Source organism: Convolutriloba macropyga, chromosome 4 (assembly GCF_964194025.1).
Source record: "Convolutriloba macropyga chromosome 4, txConMacr16.3, whole genome shotgun sequence".
NCBI classification, from domain to species: Eukaryota; Metazoa; Xenacoelomorpha; order Acoela; family Convolutidae; genus Convolutriloba; species Convolutriloba macropyga.
This window is the reverse complement of record NC_134471.1, coordinates 68,165,019-68,186,247: the sequence shown is the minus strand read 5'-3', so window position 1 is coordinate 68,186,247 and position 21,229 is coordinate 68,165,019. Positions and strand designations below refer to the sequence as shown.

Below are 21,229 nucleotides of genomic sequence, written 5' to 3'. Positions count from 1 at the left end.
AAACAAAAGAAAAAATTTCAACCAATTTACACAATTGTTTCATTTGACTCAGTGAAAGCTTTCCTAGCTAATTGCCAAGGTCTCCTGCTCGTAGCAGCAATCAAATTATAATCTAAAAGATACAAAAACAGAGATAAAGGTAATAACAGCAAGACAATTCTTCGTCACTACTGCCCCATTGAATATTTTTTATTCAGTTAGCGGTCAGTGCCAAATCATGACCAAAAATTAACAAATTGAGATAGAAAAATTGACATTTTGGGGAAAAAACTCAAAGTAAACTTAGTCTATATTTGGGTGATATGTTTCGAAAAACTATACAGAAATGGAATAACTTTGAGTGATATTTTCATTATCCATATTCAGCTTTCAATTGAAATCACTTTAAATCTAATATTGATCTCACCGTCGAATCTGTGGTTTAATCAATTTTATTTGTCGAAAAAGAATTAAATTTAAAGCATTCACAAATTTTTTTTTCCTAAACCACTGAAAATTAAAAACCTTCAACCAAAGGGCTCATACAAAAAAAATGAAGCATACAAAATCTACTAAAAAACATCTAGTACAACGAAAAGACAAAATAGCTTGAATAAAGTCCAATAATCGCTTCAAACGTTCAAAAACGCTTTCAAACGCACAAAAGTAGCCGACTAAAAAGTCGGGCTAATAGAACCAAACGACCGTGCAGCAAGCTGGACCTTATGGATGCTGGCATTAGGATGTGTATTGGGGGAAGGGGCGAGCGTAGTGGGGATCTCGGTGGGCGGGCGGGTGGTAAAGCGTTAGGGGATCCAACTCGCCGGAGTGGACGGGAAAGGCGGGCGCGGAGAGAGGAGTGGCTGAGGGGGGTCAAACTCTCAATGTTAGAAACAGTTCTTCACAAAAAGAATTTATGTCTTCTCAAATATTTTCGCTGAGTCGAATACTTAGACTAGCAAAGCGTAAAGCTCTAAGAGAGCTTCTCTGGCACTTAATGCCCTCCGTGCTTTAACGTTTATCTCGTTTTTAAGGAGAAAACTTAAAAGCTTCGGACGAAAAATCGGTCAAGCAAAAACTTCTACAAAACCTCGTTTGCGAGCAATTAATTACTGTTCAACATAACTCTTCAAACCGAGAACCGAAAATGAGCTGTGGGTAATTGCATGATCAAAGAAGAAGCTCAAAAGACGCGTGATCAAAAAATTTAGCTCGCTTGTTTTTTTGCATTAAATTTCCTCGATCGCTCTCTCTCTCTCTCTCTCTCTCTCTCTCTCTCTCTCTCGCACTCGCACTCGCACTCGCACTCGCACTCGCACTCACACTCACACACACACACACACACACAAAAACACGCACTTTCTCACACACACAAAAACACGCAATTTCTCATACACACACACACAAACACACACACACACACACACACACACACACACACACACACACACACAAAAGCGGCATGAAGAGAAAACCACTCTCTTATTTCTGCTTTTCAGTTTTCTTCGGCAATTTGACCTCAATTGTTTGTTTTGGAGCGTTTCATTTAGTATTTCCAATATACTCCGACCACATTACCGATCAACAAGACCCTTCACAAATCCTCCGCTTCGAATTGTAGAAAATCAAGAGAAGGCCAGTCAATAATAGCTGATGGTCTGTTCAGCTATCCCAGCTATTGAACAAAACAGTAGAAAAACAGAAGACAGACAATTTGCTAGAACTTTAAAATTTAAAGAACAAAAGGAAAGACTACAAAACAGAAGACGCATATCTTCATCTCAACGCGCAACGTTAGTCGGTTATATTAGTTAGCACTAACTAATATAGCCAACTAACGTCGAGCGAATTGCTCTCAAACAACTGGCGAGCGGTTGGGTTCGTCGATAGCTTCCGCTTAATTGAAGGGACGTGAGTGACCATGGGGGTGTGCTGAGCAAGGCGGGTGGAGGCATGAGGGGAAGGGGTTCGAGTTTGTGTGGGGTATGGGTGTAAAGAGGGAAGATGAGGGTGTGGAGAGAAGGGGTGAAGTTGGAAGTGCGGGGGGAGACAAGAAATGGTACAAAAAGACCACCGGAATAATTTAACTACAAATTTTGTTTGAAAGCAAATAACAGAACTAAATTTGTTAGACGAACGTTATATTCAATTTGGATGATTTTTAGAAAGATGTAAATTGGAAATGGAAAGAAAAATAATCTGAGATCAGCTCCAACATAAAAGCGGATTCTCTAGTTTAACCAGAATTCGGAAAACGCTTACGGTGAAATTTTGATTAAAACTTTGACCAAAAAGAGCAAAACGAAATAGTTCTCGACCTTCTCCGTAAAAATCATGTAGAAATTTGGCACGTGAGTCTGGGGTGGGACGCAAATAATATGCACCCACTAAGCCAGGGGCACAAACGGAGAAGGTCGTAAGTTCTTTAGCTGCAATAGTTCTGCTTGTAATTCGCTATTTCTGCTTGTAGACGACAGTGCCAGAATCTTTGCACTACTTTCAGTTGCAAGAAGGAAAAAAATGTCGCACAAAACAACGTCCAGCAAAACAAAAAGCAGGAAAGCGGTAAAAGCCAGTCAGATAGCTGAAGTGGCCACAAAAATAATTGAATTTCGCATCAAAATTCATAATGAACACATGTCACAACAGTCTGATAAATATGTCGAGCTACGTAAAGAGATAACTTTCCAAAATATTATTTTTAATTCAACAGTAGATCATTCTGTGTTTTTAAATGTTGAAAAATACGAGTCTTTTATGTACGCATTGGCTCCGAAAAAGATAGCAGTGCTAAGAAATTAACAACCATTAATCGCAATTTCTATCCTCCAAAATTTTATCTGTGCAGTTGTAGGGGGGGGGGGGGGGTGCTACAAGAACTGCCCTTCATACCATCAGCATATGTCTCCTCAATGAATCGTACAAATAGAGACCATTAACGGTCTAAGAGCACTGCGCATAGTGGATTACTGCCTTAGTAGTAATATGCGAGCAAAGCTGGGGGGGGGGGGGGGTAAAAAGACGTACCTATGTATAAAGATTACGTATAGCCCATTTTCCCTCAAATCCCAAAGACGTACCTCACAGCATGATACCCAAGCTGTTCACACGAGGGGATTAGCAAGATAATCCCTTGATATTAAATTAGTAAGGTCATTTACCCTTTCCCATATTACACTTTAATAATGTGAATTTCCAAAAGTGTACCTCACAGCATGACACCCAAGCTGTTCACACGAGGGGATTAGCAAGATAATCCCTTGATATTAAATTAGTAAGGTCATTTACCCTTTCCCATATTACACTTTAAAAATGTAAATTTCCAAAAGTGTACCTCACAGCATGACACCCAAGGTGTTCACACGAGGGGGATTAGCAAGATAGTGCCTTAACAACAAATCAGTCAGGTCATTGACCCCCTACCATATTACACTTTACTAATGTCAATTTCCAAAGACGTACCTCACAGCTTGATACCCAAGCTGTTCACACGAAAGGGATTAGCAGGATAATGTTTTAATATTAAATTAGGTAGGATGACTCATTTACAGTTACGTACGTTAGACGTGATTTTCAAAAATGAATCTCACAGCATGATACAAGCTGTTCACACGTAGGGAATTAGCAAGATAATCCTTCAATAATAATTTAGGATGACTCATTTACAGTTACGTACGACTTTTCAAAAAAGTACCTCACAGCATGACACCCAAGCTGTTCACACAAAGGGGATTAGCAAGATAATCCTTCAATAATAATTTAGGATGACTCATTTACAGTTACGTACGACTTTTCAAAAATGTACCTCACAGTATGATACCCAAGCTGTTCACACTAACGGGATTAGTAAGATAGTGTCTTAACAACAAATTAATAAGGTCATTTACCCACCCATTCCCATATTAACAAAAAAGTACAATTTTTTAATTTTTGATTTTTACAGATTTTTTTACAATTTTTAAATCAATTTTTTTTGTTTTAAATAGTGTTTTACTGTGTCGTTTTAAACTGAAGTTCCAATTTTCCGATTTCAGAAAAAGTTGTATTATTGTTTTGAAAATGTACATTTCTTATTTTTTCAGCCAATCAAATAATCTCTCAGCTCTGATTTTGGAATGTTGATGCTGAAAAACATTATCGATTCATTTTGTCTTTTGTCTTGGTTGAACATAAGTAGCCTAAAAAATGCAAAATACTCCAATTCTTCTTTTACTTCCTTCAACATCTTTTCTCTCTACACTGCATTCAGATTTAGATTACGTTCCTATCACGGAAGCATCAATATTTAAAACGGTAGTAACCGATAACAATTTGGAATTATCTTTTGAGGTGGATTGCACTAGAGTAACAATTAAAACTCAGACAACTAGCTTGACACTTCCGAAGGATTTGTGGAGAACTTTAGAGGCAGCTAGACATCATAACCTCCACCTAGCCGAAGAAAAAGTCAACAATTCATTGCTTTCTCTCCAAACTTATTTTCAAACCCTTGAAAGAATTCGAAAAGAACAAGGGTTTCACCCGTTGAAAGACAGCAAAGGTATTATGTTCCCGTACTCTCGTGACATAACCTACGGTGTTTGGTGGTTAGAAGACATGTTCTCCAAGCATGCTGACTCATTTTCTAAAAAACCAGAAGCCTTCAATCTGCACGATTTCAAAGACCTTATTCTTCCTCCGATCCAGGAAAATGACAATGATGAGAGTCAATCATCTCATCAAAATTTTCCTTTCTCGAACTATAGGTGTTCTCCAATAGAATAGAGAGATAACTCGCTGGTGTTCGATGCTAAAATTTCCCTCACGTGACTAAATATAGAAAACTCATCTTTGACATCACGTGATGTTACTAAAAATAGAAGTGACATAATTATTACGTCATGATGCACACTCTATTTTCATTGGTTACGAATTATTTTATAAGATCTCATTGGATACGAAGTTTATTTTTCGCTACTGTTCTCGTTCTTTCTTAAATTTCATTGGCTCGAGATATCAAGCCCTTTCTTGAAGACAATTTATTCATTTGTTTCTTTGCGATTTCGATATTCAGTTACCCTTGTAGACCCAAATTTTCAGCTTTAAAAACTTTACATACTTCACGTTCTCATTTCACAGATGGATCAAAGCTCTGTCTCTCCTAACTCCAAAAAACCATTCTCCTTTCCCATCCGCAAACGAGATTACAAAGGAAAACCAGTTGTTCCCTCACCACAATTGGAATAACACAATGAGAGCATGTTTTCTCTATTTAAAGACAACAACGATGAAAAAGACAACACCGACTCAAAACCAAATGAGGAGCACGATGGAAGAAACAACTGTTGGTCCTTTCAAGAATACGGTAACCGGAAGTTTCAAATCAGCATCCCAGAGGAAACAATCAACACAAACTCTAACTGGACTCACTTGAAAGTATTTCGCGAAAATGTGGAAACTGAATATATTCTGCATCAATTTCTGATGCTATCGGCCCGAGAATTGAAGCTTGTTATTGAAAAGATACCTGAGATGATAAAAGAAGCACTACTGTTCGAACCCACTGTAGGTACTGCGAAGCTGGTGATTGACGAAACTGTGTTCCAACCAACTGATGTTGAGGAAAAAGCAAAATTTGATGTGTTCTGGGAGGTGAGTGAGACTGCTCGACGGAAGGTGTGTGTGACTAGAATATTTTTCCAAGATGATCCGAATCGATGTTATTTCACAAACAAGCTGTTCACACGAGGGACTGAAAAGGACAGTTTTAGAAGGAAATGCTTTCTTTCGGTCAGAATTGGCGAGATGGAGAAACTACACAGAATGAGCGATGAAATTATTTCAGTGCTGAACAAAGTCAAAAACCAAAAAAGTAATTGAAAATTTTTATATTGTACGTTGTGATGTTTGTATTTAACCACTTTTTAAAATTTAATGTTCCAGTACAGTTGCTTGATATGAACATTGAGGAAATTGAAGCGTTAGAGAAAGAAATCAGTAAACTTTTTGTTGGAAATACAAAACGCAAAAATTATTTTTTGGCTGTCTGTCGAAGCTTGGACAGAAGTGTAGATCTGGATAAAATCAACAGAGAAACTCCGTTTGGGGGACTAATAGGAGTTGGTGACTCAAAGTTAGAAAAACTTCTCAATTGGTCAAAAGTTTTTCGATTACATGCTACATTTCATGATGCCGCAGGATACCTGAAAACAAATCTAAATATCGGCCCTGGATATTGTTACATGGTTCCATTTTTTAATTCTATATTGAATTTTTGTTTCTTGGGACATATGGCAGGTCTTGCATATTGTTGTTTTTTGAAAATGTCACCACGATTCCAATTTATCAAAGTGTGAATCATTATTTCCTAAAGACGAACAAAAATCAGTTGCTCTCTAATGACAGATCATCTCAATCACGCATCTGACTTTATTTTTGATAATAACAATCAAGAAAGACCTCCTTGGAAAATCTGTGGTCGCACTTGCTCTCGAACAGCTTTTTTGTCAATATTTCAGTGCTTAGTTGTATTAGTACTGCTTCTGTTTTCAATTATTAATCTTATTTTTGCTAGAACTTGTGACGAACGAACAGTTTGGATTGCTATTCTTTCAAGTGCCGTTGGTTATATACTTCCTAATCCCAGAACATAAAATGAACAAAATCATTTCAACAAACGAACGAATTTTGATGTATCTTGTTGGTCCTTCCGGATCTGGAAAAACTGTTTTTATCAGTGCTATGCTACGAATGAAAACTTTTCGACCATCATTTGATCGAATTTTATACTTTTATAAGCACTTTCAGTCAATTTACGACACAATGATTCAATCAATTGCAGATATAGAATTCATTCAGAGAGTTGACTTTGATTTAATCGATAACTTACCCGCTGACGGTACTAAATATTTACTTATATTCGATGATTCATTAGACATTCTTTCCAAGTCGGAAAAATTCAACGGAATTGCGACAGCCGGTAGACATCGAAACCTAAATTGTGTATATATCAAGCATAATCTCTTCCACAAAAACAAAACTGGACGTGATGCCGAGCTGCAGACTACTCACATTGTTTTGTTCAAATCACCGAGAGATGTGCAGCAGATTGATATCTTGGGGAGACAGCTAGGTCTCGGAAGACAACTAAAACAGTGGTATGATGATGCAACACAAGAACTATATGCTCATCTTATGATTGATTTGAGACCATCTACACCTGATTTGTTGAGATACTGTTCAAATGTAACATAATTTCCCTCAGAATTCTTTGTACCGAACAGTCGAGCTCGTATTACTAATATTAATGATAAACGCATAGAACTATTATACTCTGCAGCTCTTTCGCAATCTCAGCAAGAAATTTCAACCAGCTTTCCTTCTAAATTATCCCAAAGAGTTCATCAGATTTCTCTGTGAGTGTATTGTAAACTTGATTGAAGGAAACCTCATAGGAGTAAGAAAAAATCAGTTTGTTCGCTTCCAAAAACAACTTAGAAAGCTCACGTCAAAATCAACAACCCTCAATTCCAGAAGACTTATATTGGGTTCGAAAGCTGGAATAACAATATTAAATTACATATATCAACCTTGTATGAACAAATTTTCAAATTTCTTCAATGAGTGAGGTCAAAAAGTTTGTTCTTGTTCCAAAAGAACTGTGGGAGACCAGAAAAAGGAAATTACCGGAACCCTCCTGCGGGATCTATAAAAAGGAAGAAACTGTTTTTCCAGTTATCAAAAAAGCGAAAGAAGAAATTAGTTCCGAAAAAACCGAGCGTCCACCTAAAGAACTTAAGACAGATCTGGAATTTCACTATAAGAACAGTCCCGAGACATTGAAAACTTTGAAAGAAATTTACAAAAACAAACGGTTGAAAGTTTCACTTTCCAATACAATTATTGTTGACAACGTTGACACTGGAGTTGATATAAAAACATTCCTTCATTCAATCAAATTGAAAAACGCTCCAGTTGATCCAAACTATTTCCTAATTCTTAAAGTTCTAAATCTGAGACCATATCTGGTTAAAAACAACATTTTGAGGACGCAGTATGGTTCAGACTGGTTCAATTACAGTTTCAGATAGAATCAAATTGCAGAAGTTGTATAAAGGGAAGGGACCAACAGCTTTCGGTTCTATCAACAACCTAACAAAATCAAGTGGAATAAGTCGCGAGAAAGTTACAGAATTTTTACAATCAAAAGACTCTTATACGAAGTACAAAGGAATCAGAAGAAAATTTTCCCGGCTAAATGCGCATGCTCGCTATATTGATGAGATTTGGTGTTTGGATCTTGCACAAATGGATAAACTATCACAATGGAACCGAGGTATCAACTTTTTACTCGTTACTGTCGATGATTTTTCTCGATTCTTGCGAGTAGAAGCATTACGAAGCAAAGGAGCAGAGGGTGTGAAAGCAGCTTTTATCAAAATGTGTTCGAAAAAGAACGAACTCAATTTCCCGAAAAAAATATGGCTAGATCAAGGAAAAGAGTTTTTCGGAGATATGGCCAATTTCTGCGAGGATGTGGGAGTCAAATATTATCACACTAATAGTGAAACAAAAGTAGCTTTTGGCGAGAGAGATATACGAACCCTGAAAAACTTAATTTACCGCTACCTGGAGGAAAAGGACACATTATCTTACATCAAAGACCTGCAAATGTTTGTTGACACCATCAACTCTAGAATAAATCGAAGTATTGGTTTGGCACCCAAAAATGTAGTAAATGCTGACTTTTTGACTGTCATGTACAAGCGGATGAAACTACGAAAAAACAAGAAGCCTAATTTTAAAGTAGGTGATAAAGTTCGGTTGGTATTAGTATGGCACAATTTTCAAAAAGGATATAAGCCTCACTATACACATGAAATTTTCCTAATTTGAAAAATAAACACTTTGGCTCCTTTCCCGACTTACTTTGTTGTTGATCAGAAAGGAGAAAACATTGATGGAATCTTTTACGAGCAAGAATTGTCAAAAGTTAAATAATCATTTTTCAATTAGTCGCGCTAGAAAATGGACGGTTACAATCTGCCTTATTTTAAAGGAGTTCCTCGTCAGAGAGGGCGTGGCTTTGGAGCCTTGGCTAGAACAGTCGCTAGAACAACTCTCCCAATTCTCAAGAAATACGTTTTACCTGCAGCAAAAAAAATTGGACGAGATGTAATCGAGTCAACCATTCCCGAAATTGGAGGTGTTTTATCAGGACAGACTTCAATTAAAAGAGCAGTAAAGAAGACTGCGAAATCAACAATACGAAAACAAGTTGGTGGTGGTATGAAAAAGAGGAAAAACACGAGACAAAGTATCGTTCGGCAAAAAATTAGGAAAGACTTTCTGAAGAACCTTGACTAATCATTTTCCCAAACAAACGTCACAGAGTACAGTCAAACATCATGAATTCGTTTTATCTTGAATTAGTATCCAACGCTTCCTCTCAAATTTATCCTCAAAATACAATGGCTTCGTTCACTAATTTTCTTCCTGACAAAATTGAACTGGATGGATCTTGGGAAGTAGCTTTAGTCGAAGTATCATATCCCGGTATATGTTATAACGTTGAAGGAGGACTGATGGCCTTTCACTATGATGAGAAATTTAAGCATGTCTTTGCCATTCAACCAGCAGTTTTTAACTCCTATGGATGAATTTGTAAAGAGTCTTACAGATATTCCCAAAAAAGCACGACATCCCAAAAACTTAGATCCTCAAATTTCCATCAACATCGACAAAAAAAGTCGAAGACTAACTTTTTGCAATAGAGAATCTCAAAATGTATCATTCAGCAAAAGTTTGGCTGCTAACTTGGGCGTTTAAGCTGACAAACCTGTTATGCCTTATTCGAAAAGATCATACAACACCAAGTCCTGGGCAACGGCAGATATCCCCTTTGATATTACTGGAACACATACAGTTTTACTCTACTTGGATATAGTTGAACCCAATTCAGTCGGTGATGTGAAATGTCCTCTTCTACGCTCCTTTCCATTCAAACACCGAGAGTTCCATAATGATGAGATTAAGAGATCGCAAGTTCTGAGTTATCGCAGTTTCGAACACTTGAGATTCCATAAAGTAATCAAATCGAACTTTCACAGTATCCATGTAGAATTAAGAAACGCTGCTGGACAGCTTGTTCCCTTCTTCCCTATTGGTCAAGTTCAACTTACTTTATTATTCCAGAAAAAATCTTGATCATTTCCTCAATTATCATTATAAAAAACGGTCGGCTAAAGTGAATTCTTTTTCTCACTCTATGCTCGACTTTTTCGGGAAAGTTCCATTTTTAGACCCAATTCTTTGGTCCAATGAACAACAAATATTTCCAACAAATTCCTTAAACGAGTCAACAATCGAATTTCAATTGGAAACAGATCGTAATATTTTCACTGACTTGCGATCTACTCGAGTATTCATCAGAGGAAGAGTTATTAAAGGAGATAGAACACGTTTAGATAACGCCGAAGAAACATTATTGGTAAACAATGCTCTTCATTCTCTTTTCTCTAATTGTGAAGTCTATCTAAACAATGAACAAGTTCACAGTGCCAATTCTCTTTATGCTCATCAAGCTTTTTTTTCTGCTGAGTTTTTAGGTACAAAAGGAACGAAGGAAAGCTTGTCTCAATGTCAAGGATATCGATACGAGATTGAGCCAAACGATTTTAAAAAAAGAGCATTTACAGATACTGTTTTTCAAAAAGATAAAGATGAGTTTACTTTTTACGGTCCGTTGGCAATAGGTCTATTTGCTTGTGAAACTTTACTTCTCCCAAATGTCAACCTCAGACTGAAATTGATCCGGTCTTCTCCAGCGTTCTATATGATCGATACTGGTGGGCTGAACTCTGAGGCTATAATTTTGGAAGCTTGCCTTTTTACTAGACAGGTAGCAATCTCAGATAACTGGATGAGAAGTTTCAAAAGCAGACTGCTTCGAGAACCTGCCATATTTTACTATAATGAAGAACTTCCAAAGACGTTTATCATTCCCGCAGGACAGAACCAGTTTATACAAGAAAATATATTTTCAAACAAACCAATTCGAATGATTGATATTGCTATGAATCTGAATAATGAGTTCAGTGGCACATACAACACGAATCCGTTCCATTTTCGTAAATTTGGTCTTCGGCAAGTTAAAATTGTGCGTGGGAATCAAATTATAGTCAACTTGAAAACAGAAAATCACGTAAGAGCTTATGCTGAAACAATGAAAGCACTCAAATTTGATGATGACGGTCCTAACATTCAATACAAGGATTTTGAAAACCATTTTCATTTATTTTTCGACCTTACTTCAACACAGGAGGCCAATGTCGAAATGCATTTTCCTGATGTAGTTGGAGCAGGAATTCGTTTAGAGCTCTACTTTGCTAACAATTTGACCAATACTGTAGAATTATTTGTTAGTGGTGAACGTATAAGTTCAATTGCAATTGATAAGGAGGGATCAGTCACAAAAAATGGATAATCAACAACTCTTACATGTAGTCAACAGGTTCCCACACCTAAAGTTCAAATACCTCGGTTCCTTCCCTGCAGATCTTCGACCAAAAAATTTACCTACAAACACGTTTTGTATAATCAACATAGATCCATCTACTCAACCGGGCTCCCACTGGATTTTGCTTGCGAATAAGAATGGAAAGTTGTTCTACGGTGATTCGATGGGAGAAGTTTTATAAAAATATGGCATCAGGACAAAAGCAAACTTTGGTTCATTAGTACAGGAGAAACTCCAAGATTCAGAATTGTGTGGTTTATATGCTATTTATTTTGCACATGTGTTATTTTCCAAAGTCTCATCTAAATATTTAAATGATTTTCATATATTGAAGTTTTTTGCTGATGTTTTGTAAGTTTTGAAAACCAAAATCTTGAAATTTTTAAACAGTAATCCGTAAAATGTTGCAAATGGTTTTCAAAACTTTCTATTGAGGTTTTGTAATTTTGTATTTTATTATTTGTATGTGTATTTGTATCTAATTCAGTTATTTCAAAAAAAGGTCTTTTGTTGAAAAGAGATTTTGGTAGGAAAACTGTGAATTAAAAACAGGCGATATAAATATAAGACTAGGGAAAACGAGTTATAAATCTAAAGGAGTAGTGTGAATACCATCTTCACAGACTTTACGCTTGGGATAAAAATATGACAGTCCCACATTCTTTAGTTCATAGGTACAAACTTTCTTGTTGTCAACAACTCTGAAGCCACGATTTGTTGAATAAACTCGCTCCTCATTGAAAAGAACTTTTCTATACTTGTTTAGGGGCTCCTCAATGCTGTTCTTGTTGAGTCCTTTACTTGATAGTTTAACTGTGTCTGTTTCCTCATCGAAACAGCAGTACGTCTTTGAACAAAGAGCAATCATTTCAGAGCATCTAAATTCTTCCTTAAAAAGACCAGGAGTTCTCTTGTCAAAGGCAGCATGTTTTCTGCAACATTCTCGTGGGAAGAAATTGCTGCTAGAGTTTGCCGCAAAGTTATCATTGCAGTCACTCTGTCTCATCCAGTACCACACTGATCGCATTTCTGGTCGAATGATGTCTTCAATTTTTTCCTCACTAAGTGCCATGTAGAGACTGTCGGTATCCATTTCAATGAGTTCGTACTTGTTCTTATCACAGAAAGGGGTGAAGAAGTTGTATTTAAGTTGTAACATGGTGAGTTTGGCGTACTGGAGGATGAAGAAGCCTACAATGATTGGTTCTTTATGATCGATACGCGACTTGCTCATTTCTACCTCATATATCTGCTCTGGTAGCTCATTCATAGTCTTGAAAAACCTATTGTTGATAAATTTGTCCACCTGTGATCCTTTCACGTACTTGTATTCGTATGTCGACTATGGTCCATGATCTGATATCCATACGAACTGTTTCCAATCAGCTTCATTGTCTCCGCAACGACTGTTGACTCCCTATTCTGGTCTCCTTCCCGGCGGGCATCGACAACATTCTGAACAAATGTCTCAAAGGAGCGTCGGGGAGTGTATTGAAGAAACCAAAAAACGTCTTTTAGGATCACACCTTTTTCCAGATAAAATAACAAAAGTGGTGTAATAACTGGTCCTCGTTCAAGCTTGAAACTGGAAATGAGCATTTTTCTGGGTCTGGATAGTAATTTGTTGCGTTCTGCAAACTCTTTCATATGGTCCCCAATATCATCTCGTCCCACTTCACAATTCATGAAAATTGGAGGAAAGTCTTCAAAGTAAGGATACATTTCCTCTGGAACTTCAAGACTACAATCGACGACACCAAACAGTTCTCCACGTTTAATTTTCTCAATGAGCGAGTTTTTGTTCATCGATGGTTGGAAGGGATAATTTGACTTGAGAAAGTCTTTAACCCCATTTGTGTTTTCGCTCCTCCACTTCTTCCACTGACACTCCCAGATCTCTTCAACATTCAAACCCAATCCCTTCAGGTACTCTCTTCTATCATTGTCACGTTCTCTCCGCTTCAATCCACTTTCTATGACCTCGAAGAGAAGCGGTTTTTCCTCTTGACACGGACAAAAATGAAAGAAGCATCCCATCGCTTCAAAAACCGTGTTGCAATGGTTACAAAACCCATCACCAAAATAAGGTCCGAGCTTCTTTTGTTTCTTGTGTGTGAACTGGGATTGTATTTTACAATTGGGGTGAACCTGTTGGAAGTAGTCCATGACCTGCTGTTCAAAGTAGCTTCTCCAGTTCCTGTTTGGATGAAATTTTTCAGTCTCTTCATTGTACTCCCATTTTGTATAGGGTCCTGTTGGCATCTCTTTTGTCATGGAAAAAGGGTACAACTGACTGGCATCTATTCCGACGATGGACTTGCAAACGTTTTCTGACTCTCGAATTTTTGTTTCACCAACTTTTGCATACCTTGTAAAGATAATTGAGGGTCCCCCTGTTAGCCACTTTCGAATATAATTATCATATTCTTTATCCTTCTCACAAAACGGAAAGAAAGCTGCATCTGTTGACGAATGAAGGAACCTGTTTGCCAAGTTGGGAAGAATGTAGCCCAACTTCAACATGTCTACTTGTCTTGAGTGGTAAAAACTGATCATTTTGTTCATAGCCTCAAGTGTAGGTTCGACATTTTTGTTATTGTACCACCTGACGAAGTCGCGAAACGTCTGCATTCCTTCTCTTTTCCAAAGGTTTTGGAGCTCCAAGTAATTTTCTTCGGCATTTTGTGGAACTTTCTTGAATCTCAACTTCTTCAGAAGTTCACCCTGTTCCATTCCACCGTTTTTCAATTGCACAAACTTATTGTACTCGACCGACAGAACGTTGTGATTCTTCAACTTACTCCAAAAGCTGTCGATTGGTGGCAGTTGGGATTCATTCAACTTCTCAATACTGCCGAACCATTCATAGGGGAAGAAACCTTTTTCTTCACTTGCTCCATAGGCTTTTAGGAAGTTATCCAAAGTTTTCGCTCCTCCCAGGAAGTTTAAAATGTCCAGAAACTGTAGACCAAGAAAATTCATGCCAATATATATATTCCCCATTCGAATCACTTTGGGAACAACGTTTTTTTTCTATTAAGAGGTGATGCAGAAGATACTCTTTGATAAAGTTCAAATCGTACCTCGAACTGTTGAACCCAAACACAGGAATGGTGCTGTAATAGTTCTCAAAATCTTGTCTCAAGTTTGATAACATCTTGAGCTCACATCTCAGTCTCTGAATTTCAAGGTCTTCGTCTTCCTCACCGTCAGGTTCCGCCTCGTTGTCCAATAAGTCTTCCGCTCCGGTAGGTACCTGCTTGTCTTTCACTGGAACCAATTGTCGAACAGTCCAATATTTTTCTTCCAATAGCAGCACGAAATTATTGAGTTTTTCCCTCATTAGAAGTGTGCTTTTTTCTGCTATATTACTCAAGCTGGATACAAAATCACGGATTAGTTGAAGCGGATCTTCGTTGCAAATAAAAATTGGTTCGGAGATTAGATTCGAAGATATTGACACACTAATGGGAACATGTTTTCCTATCCAAGAAGTCAATTCTGTGTTTCTGAGTGTACTGTCGGGGACTGTTATTGACTCAAAATCGAATACGATAAGATTAGAAAACAATCTCAGATCCTGGGGAACATTAATGTTTACATCTTCCAGACGTTCAAAAATAGTTTCAGATAACTGATGAGCTCCTGTTGGATATTTGTGTTGCGTGTTTTCTGAGCAGTTTTGCATGTGCCGCAATAAGTTGAAGGATCTGTCGAAAAACTGATTGCATACGTAGCACCGGAACTTTTTGAGGAATTTGTTGATGTCTGCTGTCCAACAGATATGGTTTTCATATCTCAGTAATGAAATTGTCTTTGAACGTTTCATCGAGGAGCGACGAGTAAGTTCAGCAAACATTTCCGATTGTTCGTCAAAAAATATGGAGTAAATCTGAATATTTCTGTCAACTAGAGCCTCAAGAACAGGAATATCGTCCTCATGTATTCCTGGAAAGGTTGCGTCATCTCTCCTTGTTGCTGAGAGAAACATCTGCATCAATTCCATTGTTTTATGTTGTAACTGAACACTACCATACAAATCGTAGGCCAATGCACGGAACATACACAGGTTGTCTTGATAGGGCTTTTTTTCACAATCCGAAACAAAACACTTGATGTAACCGTTCCTGAGCAAAATAGATGGAATATTTTGAGTGATACAACCTAAAGGAACACCACTAAGGAGAAATACAAAGAAAGTGACATTCGTAACACAATAAAACTTCCACTTCGTGTCTGGACGTTGATTAATCAGATTTGGTAAAATTTCATCTTCTCTTAAGTTTGATTTGATAAAATTGAGGTCTGAGTCATCCGAGACAACCATGGGATTTAAAAATACGGGATTGTTATCTGCTGCGTAGTAGTAACGAAATTCTTCAGGATTTTGCACACTCTGCAGCACGAACCCAAATGAAATATTGATTTTAGCTGAACTGGGTAACTCGTTGTAAACAAAATCCAACTTGTCGATCAATGTTTCATGGTTGAACTCCATTAAGTTGAAGTTGTGGACTTTTTTTCTGGACAATTCGAGAAACGAGTCTTGCAGAAAGTGTTGAACGGCTTGAAGTTCGTTATGAAGAGCGGGAGAGTCTCCATAGATACACAAGTCAACGTCATCATAAGCCACTGTAACAGAATGCTGGTGATTGTTACGCTTATGACGAAGAAGTTGATAATATGTGGAGAACGTTGAATTGCAGCTGCCGCATGAAAACTTCTTCTTTTGAGTGAGAGATGGAGAATGTTTAGAAGCAATGTGACGCTGCAGTTTCTCGTCGTCCGGAAATGACTGGGAGCACTGTAAACATCTTTTTGCGTGAAGCTTCTGATGTCTGCTCATATTTGATTTCAAAATAAGCTTATCACAAGAACTGCAAAGTTCTTTTTGGTCCGACTTTCGAGGCATCTCTGAAAAGAAGATAAATTTTAAGATTAGGAGTGAGAAAGGAGGAGTGAAAAAAACGTTAAAATAGAAGTTGCGATGGAATAAAATATTTTTCAGAAGTTTTAATGATTATTGTACTCAACTGCACTCAATTCTGTAAATCAGAAAAATGAAAATAAAACGGAAATGAAATGACCTTTAAAAAATTTGACGTCATTATGACAACATAATGGCGTAATTATGACGACAAAATGACGTAATTGTGACGTTATTATGACGTAATCATGACGACACTATGACGTAATTGTTACGACAGAATGACGTAATTGTGACGTTATTATGACGTAATTAAGACATTGACGTACTTATGACGACACTATGGCGTCAATATGACGACACTGACGTAATTGTGACGACAGAATGACGTAATTGTGACGTTATTATGACATAATTGAGACAACACTACGACGTCATTGCGACGTGCTTTGATGAAATTGTTATGTTATGAGGAATTGTGCCACTAATATAGTGGTTAATTGTCTAATCACGTTATAATTTTATGATCATTAATGGTTTTCTTACCAATAATTGGGTAATTGTTCTAACATCCCAAAAACAGGGTTTAATTAAAACAAACTTACCAGTTTGCTTTTTGATTTGGAAGCGAAGGGAACTGCTGCAATATCTACTAGTGGGGGAAGTTTTGGGGGGAACTAAAATGGTCCAGTTCAAATACGGAACAAAGGAAGATTTCTATTAGTTAAGTTTATTTGCTTACCCGCTTCAACACTGCAAGTGTTCAACTTGAAACTCCTCTCGCAGCAAGGAGAAAGAAACAAAGACTATAAAACAAAATGATAAATTAAACTAGAATTTTGATCACAGGAACAAAAGAAATATTCCATCAATTAAATTTGTTTGCTTACCCGCTTCAACACTGCTGGTATTCAACTTGAAACTGGCAACAAGGAGAAAGAAACAGAGACTATCTGACAAAAGATAAATTAAACTAGATTTTTAACCAACTGATTTCTAGAAGTTGTTTGAAATAATGAATAGTAGTGGCGATTATAAGAGAAAGCCAAACTAATTTGTTATTGAGGGATTATCTTGCTAATCCCTCGTGTGAATAGCTTTGGTATCATCCTGTGAGGTACGGTTTTGAAAATCACGTATAACGTACGTAACTGTAAATGAGTCATCCTAAATTATTATTGAAGGATTATCTTGCTAATCCCCTTTGTGTGAACAGCTTGGGTGTCATGCTGTGAGGTACATTTTTGAAAAGTCGTACGTAACTGTAAATGAGTCATCCTAAATTTTTATTGAAGGATTATCTTGCTAATTCCCTTCGTGTGAACAGCTTGTATCATGCTGAGATTCATTTTTGAAAATCACGTCTAACGTACGTAACTGTAAATGAGTCATCCTACCTAATTTAATATTAAAACATTATCCTGCTAATCCCTTTCGTGTGAACAGCTTGGGTATCAAGCTGTGAGGTACGTCTTTGGAAATTGACATTAGTAAAGTGTAATATGGTAGGGGGTCAATGACCTGACTGATTTGTTGTTAAGGCACTATCTTGCTAATCCCCCTCGTGTGAACACCTTGGGTGTCATGCTGTGAGGTACACTTTTGGAAATTTACATTTTTAAAGTGTAATATGGGAAAGGGTAAATGACCTTACTAATTTAATATCAAGGGATTATCTTGCTAATCCCCTCGTGTGAACAGCTTGGGTGTCATGCTGTGAGGTACACTTTTGGAAATTCACATTATTAAAGTGTAATATGGGAAAGGGTAAATGACCTTACTAATTTAATATCAAGGGATTATCTTGCTAATCCCCTCGTGTGAACAGCTTGGGTATCATGCTGTGAGGTACGTCTTTGGGATTTGAGGGAAAATGGGCTATACGTAATCTTTATACATAGGTAAGTCTTTTTACCCCCCCCCCCCCAGCTTTGCTCACATATTACTACTTGCCTTCGTGGTTTCCCTTTCTCAAGACAAAAAGTCAAAAAACGGTCAGCAAAATTCTTGGTGCGTATAATGGAAAGATGCTATATAATTAGTCCAATGACTATATAATTAGTCCAATCCTCATTTAAGACCGATCAATAAGAGTAAAATTCTAAGCATGTCTCACCTGCCGGAACGAGCCTCTCTCACGTTTCTGGGAGCTGAAACAAAGTGAATTTTCAAGCAGTAATATAGAAAAATGGAAGCAATGGTGATGTAACTCTTAACACATTCAAAAATATCCTCTTAACAGTCAAAAAATTAGTGGCACTGGAATCCAAAGCATTTCAATTACCATAACCAAAACAACACCGGGCAATAGTTTCTTATCAGTGTAAATACAATGTGAAAGAACCGATTGTTTATATAGTCTTCATTCCAATGTGTGGTTTAATAAAGCCAGAACACAAGATGCTGTTTCAAAACCCAAATTCAATCAAAATGAGTTACTAAAAGACATTGCTGGAAACCATTTGCGAAAACACCTATCTTTTCCAGTTACTTATTACTGTTGTGAACATGTTCAGGTGACGAGAAAATCTCTGAGAACATAGAATTAGTCAAGATCTAAGTTAAAGTCGTAGATTCATACAGCAAGTGAATTGAGATGCCAAAAACACGTTTACTATATCACGCATACAGACCTATTGGTGGTTCCCCAATTGTGTTCATGCTCAGAACTGACGCATAGTCTCCACAGTTGACCATCTCAAATTCTTCCCTTCCTCTCCCATTGAAACCATCTCCACCCATTCTTTCTACCTGATTCGTAGACGGACCAATAAACTCTTCCTCATCTTCGGCCTCGTTACTCGAGTTGTCGTCCGCGCTATCATCTGCCAAGCTTTGCTGTAAACCAGCGTTGGCACCATTCTCATTCACAAACCTGTGAAGTGAAATAAATGAATGCTAGATTAAACATTAATCAGCTTTTCTCAAAAATGCAGCTACAATCATAGGTTGCAGATGAACGATTTCGCCATATTTAGATGAGTTCCGTCATTTTTACAAGACACCCCAGGTTCTGAAATTGCTGTAACCTATATTGATTATACATGTAACTGAATGAAAAATTGGACATTAGCCGAATATCGTATTTCAAGTAAAATGTAGCTGCGATGGCCGAGTGGTTAAGGCGTTGGACGTGAAATCCAATGGGATCTTCCCGCGTAGGTTCGAACCCTGCTCGCAGCGTATAATGCATTTTTCAATCACTGTTCGGTATACATGCAAATTCGCAATTTTTTTTCAAAAGGACACTTGTGCTGATGTTGTTATTGTTATTGTTCCGACCCACCATAGTGGGGGAGGAACTATATGTTCAACTAGGTTTAGTCAATTCTGGCCAATCGATATATTCATCGATGAGTTGGGAGTAGTATCATTTTAAGGCCCGTCTAGATTTGAACATGTACTTAAAAAGATTTTTTTCGAATTTAACTAACTGCAAATAGAATAGATTCACAAAATTCTTTTTTATATTTAACACATTGATTTTTGGTCTAATTATCTGTTTCGCTATCAATTGATTAATTAGGTGTTTTTAATGAATGAGTAGCAAAAACAAGACTAGTTTTGGTCTAATCGTGAATTTTAACAATCCAAGAATTATTCGGATGGTATTGAGTCGCTGGTTTCATTTAAAATATTTTGCTTTCTGATTTAATTGGTGAAGTTACAGAGAAGAATAATTTAAAATCAAGTCTCAAACATTGACAGATACCATATATGTGCAAATGAGGCTCAAAGAACATACATTATTAATTCAGTGAAGAGCTCGTGGTCTTTAGAGTAAGTGTGCGCCAAAAATGTTTGAGAAACTTTGTGTACTGCCTGTATTCGTTGCTATTATGCAGTCTTATGCCTTACACTCACTAATGACGTCCCAATTTAATCCCCGCGGAAAACTAAGTCAAAGTATTTAGTAATTTTTAGTTGAAAGCTTATAGTTGTTACGATTTTTCAAAAACATACTTTGTTAGCAAAAAAATGATATTTTAAGATTTGATATTTTGCACCAGATTTCTGTCATTCAGTGGCTTGCTCGGAGCAAAAAGAAGTTAGAACGTTATTATTAAAAGCGGTTTTGATGTTTTTAGAAAAGTTTTTTTTGGCAGTGATATTAGTTTTCAATTTTTTTTTCATTTTTAAACATTTGGTAAGTTTTTAGGTTCTTTTTTGTTATCTTGTCATATTAATGGCAAGTCATGTGATAATATTGGTGTTGAAAGAAGTCGCAAATGAAGATTAATTTTGACGTTTTGCCTCTTCTGGTCGCTGTTTGTAGCTCTATGACATATTCTGGATCATTCCAGTCTTCAATGGCTTCCTATGAAGGTATAAAAGAAACTGTTTAAAGCTTTCAGTTGATATCTAATGGTTTTCATTACTGAAAGTTATTGATTTAGTAAAAATTATCCTGTTTCTTTTGATTTTGCTCTTTTGACTTTGACTGTATTTACTCCGTAATTCAATGAGTGAAAGAATTTAAACTCCATTCAGTTGAAACAACGAGTGAAGTAACTCATAAGTCAAGCGTGAAAATCGTGACTTATGTAAAACGAAAAACGTGATCAAAATGTAAAGCGAATTAAAAAAAAACATAGCAGGACAAGTCCTGATGTATAATTAAAAGAATTTTCATTGACTAAACAAAAAACTAGACCTAGAACGGACTATGAGTGAATTGGGAAAACCATTTCTAAAAATAATTAGACAAAAAAAAACAAAAAAAAAATGTCAAAATGCCAATAGCGAGAACAAAAAACCGCTAGCGAGAAATGTAAATTTGATTCTAACAAAAAAACTAGGCCGAGAATGAACTATGAAAGGGAATA

General features: G+C 36.9%; 1 protein-coding gene and 1 non-coding gene across 2 annotated transcripts in view; one reads left to right on the top strand and one right to left on the bottom strand.

The window, feature by feature from the left end:
- The window catches only part of LOC142338144 (uncharacterized), a 116,887-nt gene that overhangs the window by 56,247 nt on the left and 39,411 nt on the right, over window positions 1–21,229 (bottom strand). Inside the window, exons 7-8 of the mRNA XM_075387779.1 lie at window positions 19,037–19,278; window positions 18,520–18,553 (exon numbers count right to left, since the gene is read on the bottom strand). Coding sequence (XP_075243894.1) covers window positions 18,520–18,553; window positions 19,037–19,278 — 276 coding nt within the window. The remainder of the gene's footprint in view (window positions 1–18,519; window positions 18,554–19,036; window positions 19,279–21,229) is intronic.
- Window positions 19,505–19,586, top strand: Trnas-uga (transfer RNA serine (anticodon UGA)). Its single transcript has one exon. It is a non-coding gene; the product is annotated as a tRNA-Ser (tRNA).